The sequence below is a fragment of the Coregonus lavaretus genome (genome assembly GCF_964263955.1).
Source record: "Coregonus lavaretus genome assembly, chromosome: 24".
In the NCBI taxonomy this organism is placed as follows: domain Eukaryota; kingdom Metazoa; phylum Chordata; class Actinopteri; order Salmoniformes; family Salmonidae; genus Coregonus; species Coregonus lavaretus.
Window position 1 is genome coordinate 17,429,837 of NC_140011.1, and position 27,533 is coordinate 17,457,369.

The window sequence follows — 27,533 nt, forward strand, 5'->3', positions numbered from 1 at the left end:
CCAGGTGATGAGTGGTGCCTGGTTTCCTCCAGACGTGACGCTTGGCATTCAGGCCAAAGAGTTCAATCTTGGTTTCATCAGACCAGAGAATCTTGTTTCTCATGGTCTGAGAGTCCTTTTGGTGCCTTTTGGCCAACTCCAAGCGGGCTGTCATGTGCCTGAGGAGCTGCTTCCGTCTGGCCACTCTACCATAAAGGCCTGATTGCTGGAGTGCTGCAGAGATGGCTGTCCTTCAAGAAGGTTCTCCCATCTCCACAGAGAAACTCTAGAGCTCTGTCAGAGTGACCATCGGGTTCTTGGTCACCTCCCTGACCAAGGCCCTTCTCCCGATTGATCAGTTTGACTGGTCGGCCAGCTCTAGGAAGAGTTTGGTGGTTCCAAACTTCTTCCATTGAAGAATGATGGAGGCCAATGTGTTCTTGGGGACCTTCAATACTGCACACATCTTTTGTTTACCTTCCCCAGATCTGTGCCTCGACAAAATCCTGTCTCGGAGCTCTATGGAAAAGGTTAAGGGGTCTGAATACTTTCCGAATGCACTGTATTTCCTTAGGTTTAGCACAGCAAATACTTTAAAGATTCAATGCAGCAGTTTTATCCTCAGTATCAAATCATTTCTGAGTAACAATGAAGTACATTAAAGTGATTGTTTTCAATTCATATGGTCAAAAATAAAGAAATTGCTTTTCTCAAGCAAGAATTTTGCCAGGACTGTCTGGGAGTGGTCTAGGGGAAAACTGAACATTTGCTGTTATTGGCAGAGCAGTTTGTAACTCTTTCTTATTAGTATATTAACTAATTTACTGTCTGGTGATGTCACCAGGCAGGCCAAAACTTCATCCCAACAAAACAGGCTGACATTTCAGGCTGTCTTTTCAAACAGCTTACACTAAAAGGGCATTATCATTTTCACAATTTCACAGTATTATTCCAACCTCATAGTTATTAAATATATATAAAGAACAGGAAAATCACATTTTGACTGCACTGGACCTTTAATAGTTGATGCATAAACTACAGAACAGTGAATATGACAACAATTTGGGTAGCCATCAATGAGAGAGTTGACACGCCACTGACGGAGGTGACAGTTTATGACAACAATCGGAAGACATACAAATAAAGGGTTTTAGGTTTTTATTGCCATCCTACATGCTTTGCATTGCAATCATATTGCATTTTTGTGTCAGAAAAAAACAACAGTCTAATTTAAATAGTAAGAGAAAGGCTAAAAACTAAAAGTAAGACTATAAGTACCAAAATCAAACAGACATATTTTTACCCTTTAAAATCAATAAACTGCATTTTAGAGCCGATTGGGTTTGGTGAAGAGAAGAGTGAAGTGTCCTATAAAACATTGAGTCTGGACTAGAAAAGGTCAAGGCTGCATTACCAGAATAACTCAAGTGTGTGGAATGCTACAATTAGCAATAGTGTGTGATTGCAGCCCGCAATTTGGGGCATTCCTGGAGAGGAGTGACTAGCCAGCTAAACATTTACAAAAACCCGGGGGAAGGAGAGCATGAGGGGTGCGTTGCTAAGGCTGACTGTCTCTCTGACGCCGGCTAACCGGCTCCCATAAAGATCATCAACGCTTCCTCTGCTCTCAATACTTTCTGAACTGCTTCAACTCCCGGGGAAATTACCATCTATCCTTCAGCTCCCATCCTGACCGACACTTTTACAATTGTTTTTGTTTATGTTTCTTGTATTTTTATTGATATTTTGTATGTTCATATACTTCAGTTTGTATTTACTGCTATATGAGTGTAATAAAAAACTTGAACTTGATTTAAGTAAAGCTCTATAAGGACCTGGCAGCCTCTAAGTCCTGTTTGGTTAGATAAGGCTGAGTGGCAATCATATTGGAATGCGTCAGGCCACTGTGTGTGATTCATATCAAAACAAATAAATGTCCCTAAGTAACAGATACTAATGTTCACAACTTTCATTAAGTTTTGATGGAGTGGTGTGTTCAGTAAATATGCATGGGAGGGCAAAGTGGATGCATGTCTGTCAACTCGACTGGATAAGTTCAGTGGTGAGTTCAACAGGGTGCAGCACTGATCCATGTTGTGAAGGGGTAGCAGCCAATGAACCCAGCCCAGAGGGTTTAGCTTGACCAGCAACCTCTTGTGGCTGTTTTGTGCTATTATAGGACAGTAATAGGTACAGTACAGAGACACTGTGTCATGGGAGAGGTGGGTGTCACTGCACGTCACTCCCAAGAACAGGAGTACAATTGGGGGGTGGGGGGGTGCTGGAGATTGGTAAGAGGTGGATCCTGTCCTGGATGATGCAGTTGCCTGATGATGGTCCACTTGACTGGGACAACCTGGCAATCATGGAGGGTCCTTCAACTACACCGGTACCACAGGAATGAATAAATATATAGAGGGGGGGTAGACAGCGAGAGTGAGAGAGAAGACAGAAAAAGAGAGACAGAAAGAGAGAGACATCCATTTAAAAACAAAGATCACAATCCTATTATTCCACTCCATTTAATGTGTCCCTTTATAACAGTACTGTTATACCATAGAGAATAACTACTGGCTGGCCAATTATTAATCTAGCTGCACGTGCCAAAGGGGACCTGTGATGGGGACCTTGGATAGTCAGGGCTGGCACCAGACTGAATCAGTTGGACGGGCATTTGATGTCGATAGGTGGGCACGTTTTTTTCACGGGTCCGCCTATGTGTGCATGTTGCCATACTTTTTTGGCCAGACAGAATCAGATACATGGGCTACACATACTGAGAGGCGCATTGTTTCGCTTGCTCGGATGCTTTATCAGAGATTGGCGCTTCTTTCTGTCGGCGAGCAGGGAGGTATGGTAGAGCGGGTCAGGCCCCCTAAGGCCCACCCATAACGAAAGCCCTGTGGAGAGTACAGGTTCATGCTTTATCACAATAGCAGGTGCAGCTCTGAGGGTGGCTGCATGCCAATATTAAATTACCTGTAAGAAAGAATAACACAAACAGAAGGCTAAACATCTCTGTCTGACGTTAACCTCTTGAACGTTACGGCAAGATTTAGATTTTTGCCTAAATAGACTAGTAATGCTGCATAGTTCTAGAAAGTTCTGGAACTCACCTTTCTGGTAAAAAATTGTTATACATTGCTGAGGTGCACTCACTTTTGAAGACACAAGCTCAAATACACAGTACAAATATTATGAAAAAAAATATATTTTTTAAACATACAGTCCCTTCAGAAAGTGTCCATACCCCTTGACGTGTTCCACATTTTGTTGTGTTACAGCCTGAATTCAAAATGGATTAAATACATTTTTCTTCTCACCCATCTACACACAATACCCCATAATGACAAATTGAAAACATGTTTTTTATAAATGTTTATCTCATTTCCATAAGTATTCACACCCCTGAGTCTAATTCAGACTTTGTAGAAGCACCTTTGGCAGTGATTACAGCTGTGAGTCTCTAAGAGCTTTCCACACCTGGATTGTGCAACATTTACCCATTATTATTTTCAAAATTCTTCAAGCTCTGTCAAATTGATTGTTGATCCTTGCTAGACAACCATTGTCATGTCTTGCCAGAGATGTTCAAGTAGATTTAAGTCAAAACTGTAACTCGGCCACTCAGGAACATTCAATGTCGTCTTGGTAAGCAACTCCAGTGTAGATTTGGCCTTGTGCTTTATTGGATTTCAGGACAAAAAGATAATAAGTATTACTTTAGTGCCTTGTTGCAAGCAGGATGCATGTTTTGGAATATTTTTATTCTGTACAGGCTTCCTTCTTTTCACTCTGTCAATTAGGTTACTATTGTGGAGTAACTAAAATGTTGTTGATCCATCATCAGTTTTCTCCTATCACAGCCACTAAACTCTGTAACTGTTTTAAAGTCAACATTGGCCTCATGGTGAAATCCCTGAGCGGTTTCCTTCCTCTCCGGCAACTGAGTTAGGAAGGACGCCTGTATCTTTGTAGTGACTGGGTGTATTGATACACCATCCAAAGTGTAATTAATAACATGCTCAAAGGGATATTTAATGTCTGCTTTTTAAATGTTTTACCCATCTACCAATAGGTGCCCCTCTTTGCGAGGCATTGGAAAACCTCCCTGGACTCTGTGGTTGAATCTGTGTTTGAAATTCACTGCTCGCCTGAGGGACCTTACAGATAATTGTATGTGTGGGGTACAGAGATGAGGTAGTCATTAAAAAATCATGTTAAAAACTATTATTACACACAGAGTGAGTCTATGCAACTTATTATGTGACTTGGCAAGCACATTTTTACTCCTGAACTTATTTAGACTTGCCATAACAAAGGGGTTGAATACTTATTGACTGGCATTTCAGCTTTTCAGTTTTAATTCATTTGTAAAACAAATTTAAAAAACATAATTCCACTTTGACATTATGGGGTATTGTGCATAGGCCACTGACAGAAAAATCTCAATTTAATCAATTTTAAATGCAGGCTGTAACACACAAAATGTAGAAAAGGTCAAGGGGTGTGAATACTTTCTGAAGGCACTGTATATGATTTTTTTCCTATTCAACAAAAGCGGGGCAATAGGGCTTGAAATGACTGAAACACTTTCTAAATATAGTAACTATCAAATTATAAATGACTTACTATAACATTTGACCTGTTTTATAACTGTAAAATAAATATGATCATATTTAGTGACAGTACAAATTTGGCACCATTTCATATAACTGACAGAGCATTTTATGCAAAGCCTCCTCTGAGCGACGCAGAGACACCATTCGAATGTCTGCTGACTCGATAAAACTTCAGCTTCAGAAAGTGGTTGTGTTTCAATTCTACGAAATTATTACAAGTATTTCTTCATGTTGAGAGCTCTAAATCCGGCTGAGAATATCACAGCGATCCCCAAAATCCCCCACCTCCAAGCCCCCCTCCATAAACCCACAAGCACGCACACACACACACACACACTCACCCAAACCCCCACCCCGCCCAACAGATACCTCGCCAAACAGCTTTGTGGGAATGTTGCACAACACAAGTGCCACCACACACAGTGGAGTACCGGTCTAAGATTTCAGTTCAGCAGCATTCTTTTGACTCCCCCAGTTTCAGTGATTACTGATGTTGAGAAGCTGCCAACCTGCCAGCAACCTGCCAGATAGGCGGGGTGGATGGCATGTCTCAGGGGTAATGTGTGGGACAAGGTAGTACATAAGCCTGGGATCATAAATAATCAGATGACAGACAACAAAAACAAAGCTCAGAACTATAGTTAATGTGATTCGATCAGGATTAAGGAATTAAGGAGTGTGTTGACTCCAATATTTATATATGTTTACTTTAATCCATCATAACAATAAGGTACCATATGACACGGTTGAAATCCACAATATAAAGAATGCAAAACCTACACACAGCCATCCATTGTCCATTGTTGTACCAGACTCATATGCATTACATCACCTAGCTCCGGTATAAACACGCCAACGCATCCGATACTATGACTATGGCATAATTCAGACTTTGTAACCATTTTGACCCATCCCTGGCCTTTCTTTATAAACATCCATCAGCTATCCATCAGTGAGATATTTGGAGTGTTTGGCACATTGACTTGGATTAGGCCCTGGCTTAGTCAGTGTTTACAATGACTGAGTCAGTCGAACACTCTACCAAGCAAAACAGTTCACGTTTGATGTTGTACATTGTCTCCAAGGAACAGTGTGTCTCGGGCTTGTTGACAGTAGAGCTATTAGTTCTGGTTTCAGATGACTGTAGGAAATCACAGTTGCTGCTGACCTGACCTGGTTCACTGTGGTAAAAAGTGTACTGCTGTTTGCGGCCAATGTTCTATACCAACTGATTCAGCTGATCACCAATACTTTGATTAGCTGAATCAGGGGTATTACTGCTGGGCTGAAATAAAAGCTCTCCAGGACTAGGAGAGAAGAACACAAGCCTACAGTCCCGTGTAGCTCAGTTGGTAGAACATGGCGTTTGCAACGCCAGGTTTGTGGGTTCGTTTCCCACGAAAAAAATAAAAATAAAATGTATGCACTCACTAACTGTAAGTCGCTCTGGATAAGAGCGTCTGCTATATGACTAAAATGTAAAAAAATGTACAGTAGAACTCGAGCTGAACTATTAACCTGCCCAGTGCAGTAGCTGTGACAACTGTCTCACAAAGCAGTGGTAATATTCTAGAGATTAGTGTCAGTCTGGTAAGCTGACAGATCAGACGGGTGAATAAACATTTAATGTTCATGTCAAAATGATTTTGGATGTCTCAGAGTCAATGGAGTGTTCTAATGTGGCCTGGCTTTGGCAGGTTTCCCCTACCATATGAGCACAAGTCCCAACTACAATCACCCCATTAGCCCTTTGTGGTTTGTTTCTAGTAAGTCTGTAGTTGACATGCCAAGACTGGTTGGCATGGCAGGTGAAAGTTGTGTATTGTTGTTGGCACATTATTTACACTCCCACTGTGACTCATGTTGTGAAGTTGAAGTGCCGGTTTCCTCTGTGTGTGTGTGGTGCCGTTACTGTTGGAGGTACTCTACCTGTGGTTATAGTAGAAGGAGAGCAGGCCCACACCTCAGCAGACACAGAGTTATCCTGGAATACCACACTCTCACCTGGGGAAGATGGAGTGACTGAGGAAAAGGAGGAGAGGAAGAAAGGAGGAGGAGGAAGGGGATGATGAGTAGTGGGTGTGTGTAGAGAGGTATAGTATAGTTGTATAAAAAATGGACAATATGATAGATGATAATTGAGAAGGAAAGGAGAGAGGAGAGAAGGAGTGAGGGAGTAGAGAAAATGAGGTGTGGGTGGAAAGAGGTGGAGAAAAAAAAAATTACATACAGAAGTTCTAGTGAATCTATTAAAATAGCCCCAAGCTTATGATCAGGCATGCAGAAGGAACAAATCAATTATGATCAGGCATGCGGAAGGAACAAATCAATTGTGATCCATTTTCCTCCAGCACTTCCTTGAAATAATGCCTCCTTACATTCTTCTCTACCCCTCATCTTTCACAGCGCCCTAACTGTGTCATAGGTATTGATGCATTATGGTTCCCCTTGGCTAGCTAGGTACAGAGACTAGAGTTGAATAGGGCCTTGATCCATCTGAGTCATTGTGGTATACTTAACAGGTGTTGGAGATAATGCCACCATTGTGCTTCTATGTACACTGTCGTATCGGTTAAAGTAATTTAAAAAGAAAAATGTTTTATTGCCATTTGTGCTCAAAACAGGTTTTTCATCCCAGTCTCTATTGGAGCAGGTTTCATTCAATCCATCTTCCTTAAAAGTAGAGAGGGGTTTCAATACCTTGAGGTCTTTCACCAGCTCTATGAAGACACTCTGTCCGTTGCTCTTTATGCTTATTGTATCCCTCGCTTTACCTTAAAGCCCGAAATGTGTGGTAATGGTGATCAACTGTATTTTCACTTCTTTAGAGCGTGTGGGGAAAGAAGTTAGTTTAGAAGATTCAGAAAATATCAATTTACTAAGAAATCGCACTACTGCACTGTTGTACAAGGACTACTTAAAATATTGATGACAACAATATCATCTTTTGAGAGCAATCTTTTATTTCCCCACATCCAATGTCTAAGAATTTAGAGAAAATTCTAGCAGGTCTGCAGACTAATATTAGAATCATTCAAACTGTGTTAAGTGTAAGTGAGTGTGTAGACCTATGTGATGGTGGTGTGTTATTGAATAGTTACCCATTTCGTGGTAAAGCGACCCCTGCTTCGCTGTGACCAAATGGGATTTTCTGGGCGAGGGCACCTCGATCTTCATCAGGTCATCACAACACTGCTTCCACTGACCTGCAGAGTGAGAAGTAGACATGTCTTTGTAAAATAAATTTATTGAAATGTTACTATTATTTTCTTTGTAGCATATGTTCAGCTTCTTGGTGAAATGTACCCCTCATCCACTTCAATTTAAATACAGTTAATTTACATTATCTTTATGTGTTCTTTACCCCACACAATCCATCCCTTTTTCCAAGAAGGAAGAAGACCGAGTAGTATGGCAAGGAGATTATTTAATTTCAGTATAATGCCAATCAAGCAACATTCTCCAGACAGATTTTCATAATTAATATGCATTGGCATGGCCTTGCGCATGCATTACCCCTGTATTCCAGAAGTCAGGCCTCTCTCAGCATATTAAGACAAACCTCAACACCTGTCGCTATACGTGTGCCAGATAATTCAGTGTCTGTATTAACACTAAGTAATTTACCCTCCAACTACCTAATAGCACCGTTTCAGAAGAACAGAAGAATTTTCAGCTCCAGAATGATTGCGGTGATGGCGCAGGTAAAGTGTGTGTGGATATGTTTGTGTGCGTGTGTGTGCGTGCATTTGTGTGCATGTGCAAGCAATTTCTGGTATGTGTGTAATGCATGCCATCTCTGAGATACACAATATTCCACCAGGGCTGCTTTTTTATGATGAACATTTGTATAGATTTTTCACAGACAACAGAAAACGGATACCAACAATTAGGACACACCACCAGGTTTTTTTATATCCCTTAACTCTTCAGAACCTTTTTATTTCCCAGCCATTTCCCTGCTTCTATTGGAATGCTGCTCTGGCTTGGCTTCAGCTTCCAAACAAGGCAGAGAACAAAAATGCTACAGAAGGAATGCAGGAAGTGAAACCCAGAAAGACCTGGTCAAAATAGCATCTTGGGTTTAACAGACAATCTGTGTACATTGCATGCTTCAAGATTTCCACCATTGTTCCTGTACCCAAGAAAGCAAAGGTAACTGAACTAAATTACTATCGCCCTGTAGCACTCACTTCTGTTATCATGAAGTGCTCTGAGAGACTAGTCAAGGATCATATCACCTCAACCTCACCTGACAATCTAGACCCACTTCAATTTGTTTACCGCCCCAATAGATCTACAGATGATGCAATCGCCATCACACTGCCCTGTCCCATCTGGACAAGAGGAATACCTATGTCAGAATGCTGTTCATTGACTTTAGCTCAGCCTTCAACACCATAGTACCCTCCAAGCTCATTATTAAGCTCAGGGCCTTGGGTCTGAACCCCGCCCTGTGCAACTGGGTCCTGGACTTCCTGACGGGACGGGACGGGACCCTTGTGGGGTCCCTGTGTTGCGGATCAGCGAAGTGGAGGTGTTGTTTCCTACCTTCACCACCGGGGGATGGCCGATGAGACCAAAATGGAGCTCTTTGGCATCAACTCAACTCGCCGTATTTGGAGGAGGAGGAATACTGCCTATGACCCCAAGAACACCATCCCCACCGTCAAACATGGAGGTGGAAACAATATGCTTTGGGGGTGTTTCTGCTAAGGGCACAAAACTTCACCGCATCAAAGGGACGATGGACGGGGCCATGTACCGTCAAATCTTGGGTGATACCTCCTTCCCTCAGCCAGGGCATTGAAAATGTGTCGTGGATGGGTATTCCAGCATGACAATGACCCAAAACACACGGCCAAGGCAACAAAGGAGTGGCTCAAGAAGAAGCACATTAAGGTCCTGGAGTGGCCTAGCCAGTCTCTAGACCTTAATCCCATAGAAAATCTGTGGAGGGAGCTGAAGGTTTGAGTTGCCAAACGTCAGCCTCGAAACCTTAATGACTTGGAGAAGATCTGCAAAGAGGAGTGGGACAAAATCCCTCCTGAGATGTGTGCAAACCTGGTGGCCAACTACAAGAAACGTCTGACCTCTGTGATTGCCAACAAGGGTTTTGCCACCAAGTATTAAGTCATGTTTTGCAGAGGGGTCAAATCCTTATTTCCCTCATTAAAATGCAAATCAATTTATAACATTTTTGACATGTGTTTTTCTGGATATTTTTGTTGTTATTCTGTCTCTCACTGTTCAAATAAACCTACCATTAAAATTATAGCCTGATCATTTCTTTGTCAGTGAGCAAACGTACAAAATCAAATACTTTTTTTCCCTCACTGTATATACACTGGGGCATGGTCAGAAATTACTATAGGACCAATAGTACATGACTGGACAACATGCATGTAACTAGAGGGCATAAGAAAATAGTCCAACCTAGAATATTAATTATGGGGTCTAGAGTAGAAAGTATAGTCTCTGACATTTGGATTTAGCACTCTCCATACGTCTACTAAACCAGATGAATCACAAACGCTTCTGAGAGCATTTGAGGCTCTATGATTCGAGACTGGAGCAGTTGATGATTTATCCAATGTACCCAAAGTACAATTCAAATCTCCTGAAATAAACCCAAGTCCCTTGCAGTGTTGATTAAATAACAAAATCATATCAGACATACATTTGGGGTGGGGGGGGTGGGGGAGTCTGAGTTCAGGCTTTATACATTTAGTATAGTAATATGTTGACCAAGTATATTACCTGTAATCAAAATAAATCGTCCTTAAGGGTCTGTATCTTGGTGCTCAAATATAAATGGGACATTTTTAATTTACAAGGATGGCAGTGCATCTTTTGTTTGAACTAAAATAAGAAAAGTACACCTGGCTCACCCAGTCCCTCTTCAGCTTAGCATGTTCTGTTGAAGATAAATGGGTCTCCTATAGCATAGCATTTGAAACCCTTTCCTTTTTTAAGAATGATAGAATTGTCTTCCTCTTGACCACATGCCCACTGCCCCAAACATTCCAGGAGACTGCTTTAATTGAACTGTTTGTGTTACAGTAGTATTAAAGAATAACTTAACCCAGACTGAGTAGTGCATCACAAAAACAAAATAATGAATAAGACATTTGTGTAATCCCAAACAAAAAATTTGAAAACCCCTACTGCAGAGTCCCCAAATGAAACGACAGACCCCAAAAACGGTACCTACCCTGTTTTCTGTCACATTACTAACAGGAAGCCCACTAAGGGTTTTTAAGAAGAAAAAAAAGTTTAACTATGTCCTATGTTGAATAAAGGGGAATTAACATAGATCTATGGACGTGGATGAAAAATGAATAACCTAATCTTTTAAATTGTCCTAAGCATTAAATCGCTATTGCACTCATATGCACTTGCCCAAACACACACACACCATACAGTCACATGTAGCCTAGCCTATATAAATCAATAAAAAAATACAAATTGCAGGCCTAAAGTAAATGAATATAGCCTAGTAATTATGCCTCTTTGCCTACCTTGAGGCCCAACTAAAGGAGCAAATTAACAGGAACGTCATTGGGCTTTGGCTTATTCATTCATGAAAAAGAACCTCAGTTCTATAAATCAAAAGCTTAGTTACATTACACCATAACACTTATTAACGATTACTTTGTATACCATGGCATGGTAGACGGTTCCATCCCGAGGTAGTCATCTATATGCGGTGCATGGACTGCCCAAATAAGGCAAATAAAAGTTATGCACGTTCACGTCCATAAACTGACCATGTGTGCACCCTAATAACATAACTAGCAGCCTTCACGGATCTGGGTTCTGTGCCGCTGTTGAGTGGATATTGTCCCGATAGAAGTTGAGCGCAGACTGGGGGTCGTCAAATGTGTGGCTAGCCCCCGGAAAGTAATCCTCAATTTATCTGGGTGTATCAGGCCAAATCTGACTCCTGCCTTGTGAAGGTGGGCTTTCACATCTTTGTATGCAGCTCTGCGTCTTGCCAGGTTGGAAGAGTAATATGGGAAGATATGGATCCGCTTGCCATTGTAGTTCAGCTGTCACCTTTCTCGGGAGGTCTGAAGAATTTTCTCTTTGGTCTGGAAGTAATATAGGCAGACCAGCATTGCTCTGGGAGGGCGACCGGGCTGTGGTTTTGCCGCTAGAGTGCGATGCGCCCTGTCAATGACTGGGGGCCTGTCAAACGTCTCTCCGTCGATGACGTCTTGCAGGACAGAAGCCATGAACTCAGTAGGATTGCGCCCCTTCGTCTCTTCTGGGATTCCGACCACACGTATGTTCTGTCTCCGGGAACGGTTTTCCTGTTCATCGAGACTAACCTTTAACTTCACGTTCTCTGAGGTAAGCTCATCGTTTTTGGTCTCCAATTCGGTAAGCCGCTTATCGATGTCGGTAAACGACGTTTCCATATCCTTTATTTTTTGGGTTTGTGTCGCGATAGTTGTTTGTAGTTTCGCCATAGTTGACTGGACTTCTGTCATAATTTCAGCTTGTAGACTTGACACAGAGGAACGAATTTCAGTCATGAAATCAGAGCGTAATGTAGCCATTTCTGCACGAATGGTGAATAGCATCACCAATACGTTAGCATCCGGCATCTTGTTGCTAGTCTTCGTCGTGTCTTCTTGTTTACCGTTTCATCTCAATTTCCCGGTTCCAGACATATCCAAGAATGGCACCCAAAATTAAACGGGCCTATTTATATAATGAATATGAATTTGGAGGACAGAAATGATTAAATATTAAAGCATTAGACCTATCACTAAAAGCTTCAGTCATACAAAAGTTATACTTAATTCCGAAATGGTTCTCTAGCAAATTAGTAAGATTGTCTCACCCAATGTTCAAGAATGGCCTTTTTCCCTTTATTCAGATTACAACCACTCACTTTCAGTTATTTGAAAAGGAAATCATCTCCCAAATATCACTATTTGTAAAACAAGCCATAGAAAGTTGGTTGCAATTTCAATTTAATCCTCCAGAAACGACAGAACAAATAATGCAACAAATATTGTGGTTAAAGTCAAATATACTAATTGACCCAAAACCTTTTTTTTTTGGACAAAATTTTAAAAAAGGGCATAATCTTCGTAAATGATATCATCGGTAGGACTGGTGGAGTTATGTCGCACATGCAGCTAACAAAAACATATGGAAATGTCTGCTCTAACCAAAACTACAACCAAATAATTGCAGCCTTACCGCAAAAAAGGAAGAGGAAAGTAGAAGGGGGAGAAAGTAAGGAACTTGTCTGTCGGCCTTGCATTAAAGAACATAATTGGTTAAGGAAAACTGTGATAAATAAAAAAGTATATCAGTTTCTTGCTACCAATAGAATGTTATTTATATGGGGGATCCAATCTTCCCAGCTCTGCAGATTTTGCTGCGAAGAGACAGAATCATTAGATCATTTGTTTTGGTACTGTCCATTTGTAGCTTGTTTTTGGACACAGGTCCAGGAATGGCTGAAGGATTGCAGTGTTTACCTGGAGCTAACCTTGCAGATAGCATTACTGGGTGATCTGAAAAGTCATAATCAATCGATCAATAACATAATAATACTTTTAGCAAAAATGTTTATTTTCAATTCACAATCTGTAGAAACAATGAGAATAGAAAGGTTCAGAACTTTTGTAAGACATCACAGTTGAAATATATATGGCAAATAGAAATCCTATATGGATGGTGTTAAAAGATAGATGGGAGGTGTTGAATGGAATTGAAGGATAGGACTAATAACAACTAACAACAAATAATAACAAGATAACTAATAATGTAAGCATACTGTGTCCATAATAAGTATATAGGTTGTAGGTTGGGAGCTTTTGTGAAAGAGCACAGTTAGAAAGATATGGCTTATAGAAGCAAACCGGATGGACATCATGAAAATGATCGGAGAGATTGAGAGTAGAGGAAGTTCAGGAGAAAAAAACTAGAGGAAGTTCAGGAGAAAAAAACTAACAAAATATAATTATTTTAAAATTGACTGGGTCCATAACATTTAGATAGTAGGTATAAGCTGGAAGTAGAGGCCTAAGCTTTGTTGTTCACTAGTTTACTCCAAGTAGGGAAAGGGTGGCGGGGTTGGAAAGTAATAAAGGGGAATATATATATATATTTTTTAAAGGATATGTATGTGTATGTATGTAGGTGTGTATGTATGTGTGTGTGTATACAGTGCTATGAAAAAGTATTTGCCCCCTTTCTAATTTTCTCTACTTTTGCATATTTGTGATACTGAATGTTATCAGATCTTCAACCAAAACCTAATATTAGATAAAGGGAACCTAAGTGAACAAATAACACGAAAACCAAACACTGCATTCCACAGTAAGAACATCATACCAAAGGTCAAGCATGGTGGTGGTGGTGTGATGGTTTGGGGATGCTTTGCTGCCTCAGGACCTGGACGACTTGCCTTAATAGAAGGAACCATGAATTCTGCTCTGTATCAGAGAATTCTACAGGAGAATGTCAGTCCATCCGTCTGTGAGCTGAAGCTGAAGCGCAGCTGGGTCATGCAGCAAGACAATGATCCAAAACACACAATCAAGTCTACATGAAAATAGCTAAAAAGCAACAAATTGGAAGTTTTGGAATGGCCTAGTCAAAGTCCAGACCTAATCCCAATTGAGATGTTGTGGCAGGACTTGAAACGAGCAGTTCATGCTTGAAAACCCACACAGTTCTGCATGGAAGAGTGGGCCAAAATTCCTCCACAGTGACGTGAGAGACTGATCAACAACTACAGGAAGCATTTGGTTGGAGTCATTGCAGCTAAAGGTGGCACAACCAGATATTGAGTGTAAGGGGGCAATTACGTTTTCACACAGGGGAATTGGGTGTTACATAACTTTGTTTATGAAATAAATGAAATAAATGTAATTGTTGTGTTATTTGTTCACTTATGTTCCCTTTATCTAATATTAGGTTTTGGTTGAAGATCTGATAACATTCAGTATCACAAATATGCAAAAGTAGAGAAAATTAGAAAGGGGGCAAATACTTTTTCATAGCACTGTATATTATATATATATGACTACCTCATGAAGCTGGTTCAGAGAATGCCAAGAGTGTGCAAAGCTGTCATCAAGGCAAAGGGTGGCTACTTTGAAGAATCTCAAATATAACTTATATTTTGATTTATTTATGTGTTATTTCATAGTTTTGATGTCTTCACTATTATTCTACAATGTAGAAAATAGTAAAAATAATGAAAAACCCTTGAATGAGTAGGTGTGTCCAAACCTTTGACTGGTACTGTACATAGGCATAAATACCCTAGAATCAGAAGACTTTGAAAGTGTGCAACAAATGTTTCAAGAGATTTTGTTACTACACACAAGAGACACAAAAATATTCCACATGCGAGTGTGTTTAAGTCTCCTGTCTGTGTTCCAGTTTTGGCATCCATATTATACAGTGGACACACATAGTGGCGGTCCATTACAACATACCATAACAAGTATCTTTGAGCTGGTCTATTTTACAATAAAGTACAGGTATGTTGCATGCTCTTATGTCTAAATGCCCCTGTTCTGAGTTAATTATAGTTTAAATGACACAGATAAGACCAGGACTATTTTTGTATTGATGAGTGCGTAGCGTGAATAATACACCTGCAATACCAGATCTCAATCTGCTACAGCACACTTCTCTGTCAAATGGCACACACACACATGCAAACAGACACACAGATGACAGAGACACACACGTTGAGTGGGAGTCTCAGTCACTGCCTTCTCACGTCTCAGTATGTGGACTATTATTTGACATGTCCCCTTTCAGAAGGTCATACAAGCTTGCATAGTTCTGTAATCAATATAATCCTATAAGAGAGCAGGTGAACAAGTTCACTGTGGTCAAACCAGACCCTTCGTCCCCCATAGTGACCATAGTTAGGGCTGTTGCAGTGACCGTATTACCGCCACACCGACAGTCTTGAGTCATGACCAATGTTCCCTCTAAACTGCGCGCAGTAGCCCGAAGACTGCAGTGCAGCTCCCTGAGACTGCTGTGTAGAATAAATATCCGCCCATGGAGAGAAGCATGAGATTGAACTTTCTAGTTTTCCCTGTTAGTTAACACTATCAAAGTTTCCCTTTACAGTGGCAATTGTGATCAAATCAACGCAATATTAGCCACTTGCAATGCAACATACCGAAACAAAACAAACTATGCAAGAGATTTTGTTGTAGGCAGAATGCATCCGAGTAGGATTCTACTGCATTGACAAGCACTACTCAGCCCGTACTCTACGCAGACCAGTGCAGCATAACCAATCAGAGCTGTAGTACATTTTACATTTTAGTCATTACATGAGCAATTAGGGTTAAGTGCCTTTCTCAAGGGCACATCGACAGATTTTTCACCTAGTCAGCTCAAGGATTAGAACCAGCGACCTTTCGGTTACTGGCACAACGCTCTTAACCACTAAGCTACCTGCCGCCTATATCCAAATAGACCATTGCCATATATGGATCTGTATCATTTACTTTGAACTGGACTGTGTTTACACTACAGCATGAGTGGTCGGGAGCAGATTCGCATGTTTTGAGATCAAAGCGAGAGCTGCATGTAGCCAAGTGTGCACATGTTGTTCATATCCCCTGCTAGTTAGTGAGTTATTAGCCCAATTATAGATCATTTGTAGTCAGCAATAGGGGAGTGATTGCTTCCTACAAGAGCACAAAACATGTACATTTCTAAACATCTTTGAAAAGCGAGTCATGTAAAGATATTATTTTTGTCTTAAAGGGGCAGTGTTGTATTTTGAGACAGCCTTGAATAAACTAAGTAGCCAATAGGCAGTGGGTAGCATAATTTGTCTGATTCTCTGTGATAATGGTATGGGAATAGTAATTCATTTTATTTTGTTATTTTCTTGCATCAAACAACATTTTCAGTCACCTCCTTGTCTGAAAGACAAGTGGATAAACAGGTTAATGTCGAGCCCTGCATGTTTTCTTTCAAAAGCTATTTCCATGTTAAAATGTTATGGGATGCATTTTCTCCATTGTTGTTGATGGTAGGCCACTCTGGTAGGCCTACATTATGATCAAATAGCCACAGTAGCCTACTTCGCCACTGTAAAAAATGTAACTTAAAGCGGGTACAGTCTCAGTGTTCACAGTAAACGCGCGCTGGAAGTTGCACAGAACTTTCACAATGTTCAAGTTTGCACTCAGCAGACCTGACATTTGCTTGGTGCTGGAAAAAATGTGAGGGTACATTGGTAATGACCACAGTAAAATTCAATGTGAGTAAAATTCAATGTTGAGTCACGATAATCTTCATCTTATGCACTCTGTACATGTGTTAGCAGTACCCAACTCGCCAATGATCATCAGTTCGCTAATGGCCTGGTATTCAGGGCTATATTGTCCCTCTAACCACTCTTACATCAATGCATCTAAAATCACATCAAACACTTACCAAAACATTATGTGCAAAAAAATTATAATAATTTGAAGAAAGAAGTTCAACAACCGGTTGAAACTGAGCTGAAAACATGGTAGTTGTGGATGTTGTTTCAAAGCCTAACACAACGAAAAGGACAGTGCTTTCTAAGGTGATGATTCATTAAAAACACCCATATACTGTACATACAGTATTAGAGCTTATGCATTGAATTGGCCTATATGAGCCCAAGCCCGAAAAAATACCTGAATTAAACAAATTCAGAGTTAGCCTACAAATATAGTGAATTTGTATTTGATTTTGAATAGCCTAGTAATAGGCAATTTTTTATATTTTCATAATTAACAGGCTGACAAATTACCTTTAGCTATACAGAATATCTCACCACCGTGTTCCATCTCCACCCCTCTCTCATTCATCACTTTCTCCAGCGCGGAGAGAGAGAGGGGCTGTCAACAGTTTAATGAAATATATTTTGTTGTAAAAACATGTTACTATCAATGTTTGGGGAGTTGTCTGCAGATTCTCTCAAGCGCTGTCAGATTGAATGTGGAGTGCCGCTGCACAGCTATTTTCAGGTCTCTCCAGAGATGTTCAATCAGGTTCAAGTCCGGGCTCTGGCTGGGCCACTCAAAGACTTGTTCCGAAGCCACTCCTGAGTTGTCTTGGCTGTGTGCTTAGGGTCTTTGTCCTGTGGGAAGGTGAACCTTCACCCCAGTCTGACATCCTGAGCGCTCTTGGAGCAGGTTTTAATCAAGGATCTCTCTGTACTTTGCTCCATTCATCTTTCCCTCGATCCTGACTTGTCTCCCAGTCTCTGCCGCTGAAAAACATCGCCACAGCAGGATGCTGCCACCCCCATACTTCACCGTAGGGATGGTGCCAGGTTTCCTCCAGACGTGACGCTTGGCATTCAGGCCAAAGAGTTCAATCCTGGTTTCATCAGACCAGAGGATCTTGTTTCTCATGGTCTGAGAGTCCTTTAGGTGCCTTTTGGCAAACTCCAAGTGGGCTCTCATGTGCCTTTTACTGAGGAGTGTCTTTCATCTGGCCACTCTACCATAAAGGCCTGATTGGTGGAGTGCTGCAGAGATGGTTGTCCTTCTGGAAGGTTCTCCCATCTCCACAGAGGAACTCTGGAGCTCTGTCAGAGTGACCATCGGGTTCTTGGTCACCTCCCTGACCAAAGCCCTTCTCCCCCAATTGCTCAGTTTGGCCGTGTGGCCTGCTCTTGTAACAGTATTGGTGGTTCCAAACTTCTTCCATTTAAGAATGATGGAGGCCATTGTGTTCTTGGGTACCTTGAATGCTACAGAAATGTTTTGGTACTCTTCCCCAGATCTGTGCCTCGACACAATCCTGTCTCGGAGCTCTACGGACAATTCCTTTGACCTAATGGCTTGGTTTTTGCTTTGACATGCACTGTCAACTATGGGACCTTATAAAGACATGTGTGTGCCTTTCCAAATCATGTCCAATCAATTGAATTTACCACAGATGGACTCCAATCAAGTTCTAGAAACATCAAGGATGATCATTGGAAATAGGATGCACCGGAGCTCAATTTCGAGTCTCATAGCAAAGGGTCTGAATACTTACGTAAATAAGGAATCTGTTTTTAATTTTTTGTATAAAAAGATTGATGAGGGGGAAAAAATATTTAATACATTTTAGAATTAGGCTGTAACATAACAACATTGGGAAATGGGAAGGGGTCTGAATACTTTCCGAATGCACTGTATACTTTATCTACACAAAGAGCCGTTTACCCCTCCTAGAGGGAGGTAAGCGTAAAAAAGAGATGAGGGGTAATTAGCTCTACTCCCTCAAAGCATTAAAACAAATAAAACCAGGTTCTAACCAGTTCTCACAGCCTGTGTGTCTAAGATAGGGGACTGATAAGATCTTTAGAGCCTAAACTGACAGGAGAATAATTCAGCCTGGCTGGCTTTTAGTGCCCCAGAGATAAGGGCCAATAACAAATCCCTCCTGTGTGGCTGTATGAAGAAGTTACTTGACAGCAGGAAAAATTACCAGTGAATAGCACTACTCAACTCAAGTATTTTCAAAGCATTTCGACTGTAACAAAACCATTTTGCCCCCACAGTGTGTATAAGGATGACATGTCTTATTTCTCTTGCCCATTTTGGCCATTCTAAATCTAAACTAATTTTACTGTACATATTAGTAAAGACAAGATTAAATTGAGAAAAGTCTGATGGGTGAAAATATGATCACCTGATGAGAGCAGCGTGTGTAGCCTGAGGCAAGGAACAGAGCGCAAGCGCTTAAACAAAATCATCAATAGTCTATAATTCGGATCATGCAGCCCATAAATCTTTTGATTTCTAAAGGCATTCTATGGTTTGTATCATTCCTAACTAAAGTTGCCAAATAACTCTTAATCTAGCGTATAGGACCTGTTTCAAATGATCACTTTTACGCTGAACATAGCCACTTCATATGCTCGCTCAGGAATTAGACAAATATCCTTTGTATTTTATTCAGCGAAGTTCAATTATATTCTTCTTACTATAAAATCATATAATATAAAATAATGGCTTGGGACTTATAAGCATATCTTGTCTGCTAAATGAACAAGCCTACAGCCTATGGCACGACGCATTGCCAGATAACATACAGTAGGCCAGCTCATATTCTGAAATACATTTTCTTCATATGATTTTTCTTTAGACCTGCCTAAAATAAATAATGGATTTATTGTGATGGTGTTATATTCAATTGATTTATTAGACTTTTTTAAATGTAGATGTTCCAAAGGCGCACATCAGCAGCCTGTATGCGGCTTGTATGAGTGGAGGCCTGGAGATGCCAAACATGTTTATGTTAATTAACGGTCAATTACCGTGAGATCGGCAGTATTTTGCATGACGATAACCGGCGGACAACCTTTCATGACCACCACAGCCCTAACCGTACGTACATATCCCAACCAGAAGCCATGGATTACAGGCAACATCTGCACTGAGTTAAAGGCTAGAGCTGCCGCTTTCAAGGAGTGGGACAGTAATCCGGACACTTACAGTGGGGAAAAAAAGTATTTAGTCAGCCACCAATTGTGCAAGTTCTCCCACTTAAAAAGATGAGAGAGGCCTGTAATTTTCATCATAGGTACACGTCAACTATGACCGACAAAATGAGGAAAAATAATCCAGAAAATCACATTGTAGGATTTTTTATGAATTTATTTGCAAATTATGGTGGAAAATAAGTATTTGGTCAATAACGAAAGTTTCTCAATACTTTGTTATATACCCTTTGTTGGCAATGACACAGGTCAAACGTTTTCTGTAAGTCTTCACAAGGTTTTCACACACTGTTGCTGGTATTATGGCCCATTCCTCCATGCAGATCTCCTCTAGAGCAGTGATGTTTTGGGGCTGTCGCTGGGCAACACAGACTTTCAACTCCCTCCAAATATTTTCTATGGGGTTGAGATCTGGAGACTGGCTAGGCCACTCCAGGACCTTGAAATGCTTCTTACGAAGCCACTCCTTCGTTGCCCGGGCGGTGTGTTTGGGATCATTGTCATGCTGAAAGACCCAGCCACGTTTCATCTTCAATGCCCTTGCTGATGGAAGGAGGTTTTCACTCAAAATCTCACGATACATGGCCCCATTCATTCTTTCCTTTACACGGATCAGTCGTCCTGGTCCCTTTGCAGAAAAACAGCCCCAAAGCATGATGTTTCCACCCCCATGCTTCACAGTAGGTATGGTGTTCTTTGGATGCAACTCAGCATTCTTTGTCCTCCAAACACAACGAGTTGAGTTTTTACCAAAAAGTTCTATTTTGGTTTCATCTGACCATATGACATTCTCCCAATCCACTTTTGGATCATCCAAATGCACTCTAGCAAACTTCAGACGGGCCTGGACATGTACTGGCTTAAGCAGGGGGACACGTCTGGCACTGCATGATTTGAGTCCCTGGTGGCGTAGTGTGTTACTGATGGTAGGCTTTGTTACTTTGGTCCCAGCTCTCTGCAGGTCATTCACTAGGTCCCCCCGTGTGGTTCTGGGATTTTTGCTCACCGTTCTTGTGATCATTTTGACCCCACGGGGTGAGATCTTGCATGGAGCCCCAGATCGAGGGAGATTATCAGTTGTCTTGTATGTCTTCCATTTCCTAATAATTGCTCCCACAGTTGATTTCTTCAAACCAAGCTGCTTACCTATTGCAGATTCAGTCTTCCCAGCCTGGTGCAGGTCTACAATTTTGTTTCTGGTGTCCTTTGACAGCTCTTTGGTCTTGGCCATAGTGGAGTTTGGAGTGTGACTGTTTGAGGTTGTGGACAGGTGTCTTTTATACTGATAACAAGTTCAAACAGGTGCCATTAATACAGGTAACGATTGGAGGAAAGAGGAGCCTCTTAAAAAAGAAGTTACAGGTCTGTGAGAGCCAGAAATCTTGCTTGTTTGTAGGTGACCAAATACTTATTTTCCACCATCATTTGCAAATAAATTCATTAAAAATCCTACAATGTGATTTTCTGGATTTTTTTTCCTCAATTTGTCTGTCATAGTTGACATGTACCTATGATGAAAATTACAGGCCTCTCTCATCTTTTTAAGTGGGAGAACTTGCACAATTGGTGGCTGACTAAATACTTTTTTTCCCCACTGTATAAGAAAACCCGCTACGACCTCCGACGAGCCATCAAACAGTCAAAACGTCAATACAGAGCTAAGATTGAATCCTACTACGCCGGTTCTAACGCTCGTCAGATGTGGCAGGGCTTGCAAACTATCACGTATTACAAAAGGGAAACCCAGCCGCGAGCTGCACAGTGACGTGAGCCTACCAGACAATCTAAATTCCTTCTACGTTCAATTCGAGGCAAGCAACACTGAACCATGTATGAGAACACCAGCTGTTCCAGACGACTGTGTGATGTCGCTCTCCCACCTGGACAAGAGGAACACCTATGTGAGAATGCTGTTCATTTACTATAGCTCAGCTTTCAACACCATAGTGCCCTCCAAGTTCATCACTAAGCTAAGGACCCTGGGACTGAACACCATGCTCTGCAACTGGATCCTGGACTTCCTGATGGGCCGCTCCCAGGTGGTAAGGGCAGGCAACAACACTTCTGCCACGCTGACCCTCAACACAGTGGCCCCTCAGGGGTGCTTGCTTAGTCTTCTCCTGTACTCACTGTTCACCACGACTGCTGGCACGACAAACACCATCATTAAGTTTCCTGACGACACGACGGTGGTTGGCCTGATCACCGACAATGATGAGACTGCCTATAGGGAGGAGGTCAGTGACCTGGCAGTGTGCCAGGACAACAAAAACCTCTCCCTCAACATCAGCATGACAAAGGAGCTGATTGTGGACTACAGGAAACGGAGGGCCGAACACGCACCCACCCACATTGACGGGGCTGTAGTGGAGCGGGTCGAGAGCTTTAAGTTCCTCGGTGTCCACCTCACTAAGGAATTATCATGGTCCACACACATCAACACAGTTGTGAAGAAGGCATGACAACGCCTCTTCCCTCTCAGGAGGCTGAAAATATTTGGCATGGGGCCTCAGATCCTCAAAAGGTTCTACAGCTGCCCCATTGAGAACATCTTGACTGGCTGCATCACCGCTTGGTATGGCAACTGTTTGCCATCCGACCACAAGGCGCTACAGAGGGTAGTTTGTGCGGCCCTGTACATCATACCAGGCGGTGTCAGAGGAAGGCCCTAAAACTTGTCAAAGACCGATGCACCAAGTCTGGAACCAACAGGACCCTGAACAGCTTCTATCCCCAAGCCATAAGAATGCTAAATAGTTAAATAGTTAACCAAATATCTTCCTGGACTTTGACTCACATACGCTGCTGCTGCTACTGTTTATTATCTATCCTGTTGCATATGTACAGTTGAAGTCGGAATTTACATACACCTTCGCCAAATACATTTACACTCAGTTTTTCACAATTCCTGACATTTAATCATAGTCAAAATTCCCTGTCATAGGTCAGTTAGGATCACCACTTTATTTTAAGAATGTGAAATGTCAGAATAATAGTAGAGAGAATTAATTATTTCAGCTTTTATTTCTTTCATCACATTCCCAGTGGGTCAGAAGTTTACATATACTCAATTAGTATTTGGTAGCATTGCCTTTAAATTGTTTAACTTGGGTCAAACGTCAGGTTTGTAGGCCTCCTTGCTCGCACACGCTTTTTCAGTTCTGCCCACAACTTTTCTATAGTATTGAGGTCAGGGCTTTGTGATGGCCACTCCAATACCTTGACTTTGTTGTCCTTAAGCCATTTTGCCACAACATTGGAAGTATGCTTGGGGTCATTGTCCATTTGGAAGACCATTTGCGACCAAGCTTTAACTTCCTGACTGATGTTTTGAGATGTTGCTTCAACATATCTATGTAATTTTCCTTCCTCATGATGCCATCTATTTTGTGAAGTGCACCAGTCCCTCCTGCAGCAAAGCACCCCCACAGCATGATGCTGCCACCCCGTGCTTCACGGTTGGGATGGTGTTTTTCAGCTTGCAAGCGACCCCCTTTTTTCCTCCAAACATAACGATGGTCATTATGGCCAAACAGTTCTATTTTTGTTTCATCGGACCAGAGGACATTTCTCCAAAAAGTACGATCTTTGTCCCATGGGCAGTTGCAAACCGTAGTCTGGCTTTTTTATGGCGGTTTTGGAGCAGTGGCTTCTTCCTTGCTGAGCGGCCTTTCAGCTTATGTCGATTATAGGACTCGTTTTACAGTGATATATAAATACTTATGTACCTGTTTCCTCCAGCATCTTCACAATGTCCTTTGCTGTTGTTCTGGGATTGATTTGCACTTTTCACACCAAAATACGTTAATCTCTAGGAGACAGAACGCGTCTCCTTCCTGAGCGGTATGACAGCTGCGTGGTCCCATGGTGTTTATACTTGCGTACTATTGTTTGTACAGATGAACGTGGTACCTTCAGGCGTTTGGAAATTGCTCCCAAGGATGAACCAGACTTGTGGAGGTCTACAATTGTTTTCTGAGGTCTTGGCTGATTTTCTTTGATTTTCCCATGATGTCAAGCAAAGAGGCACTGAGTTTGAAGGTAGGCCTTGAAATAGATCCACAGGTACACCTCCAATTGACTCAAATGATGTCAATTAGCCTATCAGAAGCTTCTAAAGCCATGACATCATTTTCTAGAATTTTTCAAGCTGTTTAAAAAGGCACAGTCAACATAGTGTATGTAAACTTCTTACCCACTGGAATTGTGATACAGTGAATTAGAAGTGAAATAATCTGTCTGTAAACAATTGTTGGAAAAATGACTTGTGTCATGCACAAAGTAGATGTCCTAACCGACTTGTTAAAAATATAGTTTGTTAACAATACATTTGTGGAGTGGTTGAAAAATAAGTTTTAATGACTCCAACCTAAGTGCATGTAAACTTCCGACTTCAACTGTACATACAGTATCAACCTCAATTACCTTGTACCTCTGCACATCGACTCGGTACTAGTACCCCTTGTATATAGCCAAGTTATCGTTACTCATTGTGTATTTTTTGCTAGTTATTATTTTTCAATTATACGGTCTCTCTTTTTTTTCTCTCTGCATTTTTGGGAAGGGCCCGTAAGCATTTCACTCTTAGTCTACACATATTTACGAAGCATATGACAAATAAAATCTTACTGCACAATAAACATAACATTATTGTGAATGAAACATCCAAACACTTACAAAGCAAGTTAAGCAACACATATTCAACATTGCTATCCATACAAGACCATTCTAACAATGAAATACACTGTAAGCACTTACAGGGGAACATAAATTCAATACATGGTAGAAGCGCTTACAGAAGTGACAAGCAAGGCAAAGTCATTTTGGATTTACAGTGGGGGGAAAAAGTATTTAGTCAGCCACCAATTGTGCAAATTCTCCCACTTAAAAAGATGAGAGAGGCCTGTAATTGTCATCATAGGTACACGTCAACTATGACAGACAAAATGAGGAGAAAAAAATCCAGAAAATCACATTGTAGGATTGTTAATTAATAAATTTGCAAATTATGGTGGAAAATAAGTATTTGGTCAATAACAAAAGTTTCTCAATACTTTGTTATATACCCTTTGTTGGCAATGACACAGGTCAAACGTTTTTTGTAAGTCTTCACAAGGTTTTCACACACTGTTGCTGGTATTTTGGCCCATTGCTCCATGCAGATCTCCTCTAGAGCAGTGATGTTTTGGGGCTGTCGCTGGGCAACACGGACTTTCAACTCCCTCCAAAGATTTTCTATGGGGTTGAGATCTGGAGACTGGCTAGGCCACTCCAGGACCTTGAAATGCTTCTTACGAAGCCACTCCTTCGTTGCCCGGGCGGTGTGTTTGGGATCATTGTCATGCTGAAAGACCCAGCCACGTTTCATCTTCAATGCCCTTGCTGATGGAAGGAGGTTTTCACTCAAAATCTCACGATACATGGCCCCATTCATTCTTTCCTTTAGACGGATCAGTCATCCTGGTCCCTTTGCAGAAAAACAGCCCCAAAGCATGATGTTTCCACCCCCATGCTTCACAGTAGGTATGGTGTTCTTTGGATGCAACTCAGCATTCTTTGTCCTCCAAACACGACGAGTTGAGTTTTTACCAAAAAGTTCTATTTTGGTTTCATCTGACCATATGACATTCTCCCAATCCTCTTCTGGATCATCCAAATGCACTCTAGCAAACTTCAGACGGGCCTGGACATGTACTGGCTTAAGCAGGGGGACACATCTGGCACTGCAGAATTTGAGTCCCTGGCGGCGTAGTGTGTTACTGATGGTAGGCTTTGTTACTTTGGTCCTAGCTCTCTGCAGGTCATTCACTAGGTCCCCCCGTGTGGTTCTAGGATTTTTGCTCACCGTTCTTGTGATCATTTTGACCCCACGGGGTGAGATCTTGCGTGGAGCCCCAGATCGAGGGAGATTATCAGTGGTCTTGTATGTCTTCCATTTCCTAATAATTGCTCCCACAGTTGATTTCTTCAAACCAAGCTGCTTACCTATTGCAGATTCAGTCTTCCCAGCCTGGTGCAAATACTTATTTTCCACCATAATTTGCAAATAAATTCATTAAAAATCCTACAATGGGATTTTCTGGATTTTTTCCCCTCCATTTGTCTGTCATAGTTGACGTGTACCTATGATGAAAATTACAGGCCTCTCTCATCTTTTTAAGTGGGAGAACTTGCACAATTGGTGGCTGACTAAATACTTTTTCCCCCACTGTATAACCAAGGTGGATTTAACCTTTCAATCTGTATTTGATAGATGGGCCCTAAAACTGTATTCTCTGATCAAAGCCCTAAAGGTGTGTTTTTAGGCGTAGGTGTGTACTGTATACTAGGACTTGGCTAGCAGGTTGGCATTTATTGTCATGAGTCTTGCCCTGTAGGCACAGACACAAAGTAATAAAATCAGATTTTAAACCTAACCATAACCCCGCTGCTAACCCTAAGGCCTAACTCTAACTGAAGACCAAAAAGCTAATTTTTGTTTTCATAAATGTTTAAGATATAGACCATTTTGACTTTGCAGCTGGTCCATCTAGCAGAAACCGCTCAGTTCTGCCTCCAGGGCAAGACTCATGAAAATAAACAACATGCAGATGGTTACAGGCAGAGAATATTTCAAATGTTCTTAATTTTAGACAATCGTGTGGCCTTGAATTTAGGTTAATGACCCGACCCCGCCCTCTCAGCAGAACAATGTGTGTGTTGTGTTTGGTGACTCATCTTCATAATCTGGCTATAGGCTCAACAATAGCATTTCCCAATCGTTACAACATATACACATACAGTTCATACAAAGGAACAAATCACAACGACAGGTTATCTATTCTCTGACATTCCTCTGGAATCGGAGGAATTGAAAGCCACGAAAAGCTTTGTGCAGTGTCTGGGATTGTATAGCATGTTAAATATGTGAGTGAGTAACTGGAATTTGTGTATTATAAGGAGCAGGATCCTGAGATAATGCTGTTAAAAGCTGTTTGAGGTTGAGGGAAATTGTTGGGAATTATTCTCTCAGTGTACAGTAAAAACTGACAATATACTATGCTCAATTAATTGTTAAAAAAATATGTTATAATAATGCAATTGCTCAGAGAAAGAGATTCTGTTTAACAAGTAATATCTTTTTGAGAAAAGAATGTGGGGTAACAAATATTGCCAGCCCTGCTTTCCACCCTCCCCTTGCAAGGATAATGGCACTGAGCCTTTTTATAAAATGTTTTATGAGATTGGAGAACACATTTGGAGCAATCTTAGAATATCAAGGTCATTCGCTTATAAATCAACTTCTGTTAGGCCAAATCGCTTCACGACAGTTCTGTCTGACAGCCCCGCATCATTGCTTCAATTCAGTTGGCCTCGAAACACTGGGGTATCAGCTTACATATCCACAGCCATTGGAGGCTCGAAAGTCCCGCTTTAACGCTCCTTCGCTGATCGGAATGTCCGTCAAT

General features: G+C 41.3%; 1 protein-coding gene across 1 annotated transcript in view; it reads right to left on the bottom strand.

The window, feature by feature from the left end:
• Positions 1-1,122: 1,122 nt before the first annotated feature.
• LOC311099591 (rhotekin-like) overlaps positions 1,123-27,533 on the bottom strand; it is a 47,670-nt gene continuing 21,259 nt past the window's right edge. Inside the window, exons 11-13 of the mRNA XM_084140285.1 lie at positions 7,703-7,807; positions 6,531-6,623; positions 1,123-2,360 (exon numbers count right to left, since the gene is read on the bottom strand). Coding sequence (XP_083996411.1) covers positions 2,209-2,360; positions 6,531-6,623; positions 7,703-7,807 — 350 coding nt within the window. The 3' untranslated portion in view covers positions 1,123-2,208. The remainder of the gene's footprint in view (positions 2,361-6,530; positions 6,624-7,702; positions 7,808-27,533) is intronic.